This window comes from Drosophila suzukii, chromosome X, assembly GCF_043229965.1.
Source record: "Drosophila suzukii chromosome X, CBGP_Dsuzu_IsoJpt1.0, whole genome shotgun sequence".
Taxonomy (NCBI): domain Eukaryota; kingdom Metazoa; phylum Arthropoda; class Insecta; order Diptera; family Drosophilidae; genus Drosophila; species Drosophila suzukii.
In genome coordinates, this window is record NC_092084.1 from 14,749,475 (window position 1) to 14,752,560 (window position 3,086).

The 3,086-nt window shown below is 43.5% G+C and overlaps 1 protein-coding gene across 1 annotated transcript; it reads left to right on the top strand.

The window, feature by feature from the left end:
• The first annotated feature begins 650 nt into the window (after positions 1 to 650).
• Inx6 (Innexin 6) lies at positions 651 to 2,790 on the top strand. The gene is made up of 2 exons (XM_017086628.4): positions 651 to 1,428; positions 1,912 to 2,790. Exons 1-2 carry the CDS (start codon positions 754 to 756, stop codon positions 2,683 to 2,685), a joined length of 1,449 nt encoding a protein of 482 aa, XP_016942117.2. The 5' UTR covers positions 651 to 753; the 3' UTR covers positions 2,686 to 2,790.
• Positions 2,791 to 3,086: the final 296 nt, after the last annotated feature.

The following is a 3,086-nucleotide window of genomic DNA, read 5'->3' on the forward strand; positions in this document are numbered from 1 at the left end:
CATTCGTTGGCGTTCCCATAGCTCGTGATCCTCATACATACGAGTTTTGAAAAGTCCACACTCGGGACTGATGGAATCGGAAAATGTTGTTCATAATCGTACATAATCAGGGAAAATGTGCTCAATTGATGGGATGTTTATTGAATTCGCCTGAAAACGAATGCCAAAAGTGGCTAACAAGTATTATAGTGCTAATATGGTCCCTAATCGCTGATTGGTCTGCTTTACCACTTTACCACTTTAGGTGGTATATTATATACGTATTCATAAGAACTAAACAAATACGAGCATTGAACATTTATCATTAAGAATCAGTTAAAATTATTTTAACAAAAAAGAATCACAGAAACTGTAAGAGACTTTTGTTTATTAACCACGTATATGAAGTATGTGTCTATTTAACTATGATATTACTTATTATGATAAGAATCATAAGAAAAATCGAAAGCTATGTATGTGTAATATATTTATATGTATTTACTATTTAGAATATTTAACAGACAAAACCTAGGTGTAATGTCAGACAATAAAATGTTTTTGAAAAATGTATAGAAATATAGCATTTTTTTCCATGATAGATCTTGGCAATCCTTGAGTTGAATGTCTGACCGTAGCCCAAATCAAATACCTGGCAACTCTGAATCCTAACGAATAGTGACAGTAGAGTTATACTGTCACACATAATTTCGGACAGCTAAAAGCAAATAGTAGCTTTAGGGAACGGAATAGATCATAATCTTTTGGAAGAGCGCAATGTATGCAGCCGTGAAACCCCTCTCCAAGTATCTGCGCCTCAAGACGGTGCGCATATACGATCCGATCTTCACGCTGCACTCGAAGTGCACCATCGTGATCCTGCTGACGTGCACCTTCCTGCTGTCAGCGAAGCAGTACTTCGGTGAGCCCATCCTGTGCATCAGCTCCGAGAAGCACACGGAGTACGTGCAATCCTACTGCTGGACCATGGGCACCTACATCCTGCCCGTCGAGGGCGACAGAGAGAGCTCCAGCAGCTGGGACTTTGGCTTCTACTCGTCCTCCACCGCCGAGGCCTTCAATCTGAGCAGCCTGCGCGCCCTGGTGGCCCACAATGAGCAGTATGCCCGGGTCATCTCGATCGCCGAGGGCGTGGGACCCGAAACGCGGGGCGTTACCAAGAGGCTATATCTACGCTATTACCAATGGGTCTTCATGATCTTGCTCTTCCAATCGCTGCTCTTCTACTTTCCCTCGTTCCTGTGGAAGGTGTGGGAGGGGCAGCGCATGGAACAGCTCTGCAGCGAGGTCGGCGACGCCCTCATCCTGGAGTCCACCTACCGCACCCGGCTACAGATGCTCACCAAGTACTTCCGCGCCCAGTTCTCGCCCATCCACTGCTGCTACTCGCTCAAGTACGCCTTCTGCGAGCTTCTCAATCTCGTCATTAGCGTAAGTTCATACCTTCGGAACCAACAAAAAAAATTTACTTTTGGTCCACCTTAATGTTCCAAATAGGGGTTAATGAAAAAATAATTTTATTCCCACCCTTAAATATAATATTTAAACTGTAAAAACTATATATTTGGATTTAGGCATTACTCAATGGTCTTAGATTTTTAACATATATTAAAAATACTCATACAAAACATATAGCAGATAGAGTTTAGTCCAACAAAATCTTTCTTCACTCCTCTCCTATCGGAAACATTAATACTATTTCTTTGGTTGTAATCTAAACAAGATTAACTTGGAGCCGATGAACAGATTTTTTTTTACAAATTAAAAAAAAATAATCTGAATGCAGATAAAATAACTCCGAATTTCTAAAATGTAAATGCCCTAAAGCGGGTGAAAGACTGACTTTAAAAATGCCCATACAAATGTGGTCCACTCTAGTCTACATATATTTAAGTAATACTACTACCCTCACAGTTTCTGAACTTCTGGCTGATGGACGTTGTGTTCAATGGGTTCTGGCACAAGTATATCCATGCCCTGGCCGCCATACCCGTGTACGATTGGAATTTGTGGAACCTGATGACATCGCGGGTCTTTCCCAAGGTGGCCAAGTGCGAGATGTTTGTCTACGGGCCAAGCGGCACCCCGAATATCCTGGACATTCTGTGCGTCCTGCCGCTGAATATCCTGAACGAGAAGATCTTCGCGGTGCTGTATGTTTGGTTCCTGTTCATTGCGATGCTGGCGGCGATTAATATCCTGTACCGCCTGCTGCTCTTCTTCTGCTCGGAGTTGCGGCTCCAACTGCTGCGCACCCACCTGCGCGGAATGCCCAAGGCGCATGTGCGCGAGGTCCTCGCCAACGCAGGATATGGTGACTGGTTCGTGCTCATGTGCGTCAGCATCAATGTGAATACCTCGCTCTTCCGGGAGCTTATCGAGCAGCTCTATGCCAAACAGAGGCAGGCTCGTTCCATGGATATGGAAAACGAATCCGTGTCCCCATCCGCAGACATCGGGCATCCCTCGCAGCAACTGTCGCATCCCGCGCAGACCAAGCTTGAACGGAGCATCAGTCACAATTGCAACATTGGAATCGATCCACTGATCGATCGTCACTCCATTGGCTCGGTGAGCAGCCGTCGGCAGGAGGTGCCCGCAAGACCCACAGCGCCGACCCTCAATTTAATGGCGCCCAACGACGAAATCATCAGCATGGATCGCTTCTACCATGAGAGCAATGCCTAGGATATGGACTTCCTATAAAGTTTAGTTTTCTATGAATTGTTACCAAATATTAGGATCTACAATAAAACGGAATAACCTAAACTGATTAGGAGAGTAATTCAAAAATATAGTTTTCAATATAGAATTTACATTACCTAATGGTAAAAATGAGACGTGTAAATTAGCTTATGTATGTACAGTTGATTCTTTTCCTTTTACACACTTCTTTTCACTTTTTTCCCCGTACTTTTATAGATTCTGAAAGAAATGGCGCCCAACGGCAAGATCATTATCATACATCCATTAAACTCTTTAACAGCATGTTAACTACTCTGGTAAGTAGCAACTGTACTCCACATTGCTTGCACACATACATCACACACTTCTTTTCACTTTTTTCCCCGTACTTTTATAGACTCTGA

Bases quoted from the DNA above. Each gene is read 5' to 3' on its own strand.
- Inx6 (XM_017086628.4), top strand. From the start codon at position 754: ATGTATGCAGCCGTGAAACCCCTCTCCAAGTATCTGCGCCTCAAGACG. The intron at 1,429-1,911 runs GTAAGTTCATAC...CTACCCTCACAG, and splicing joins TTCTCAATCTCGTCATTAGC to TTTCTGAACTTCTGGCTGAT.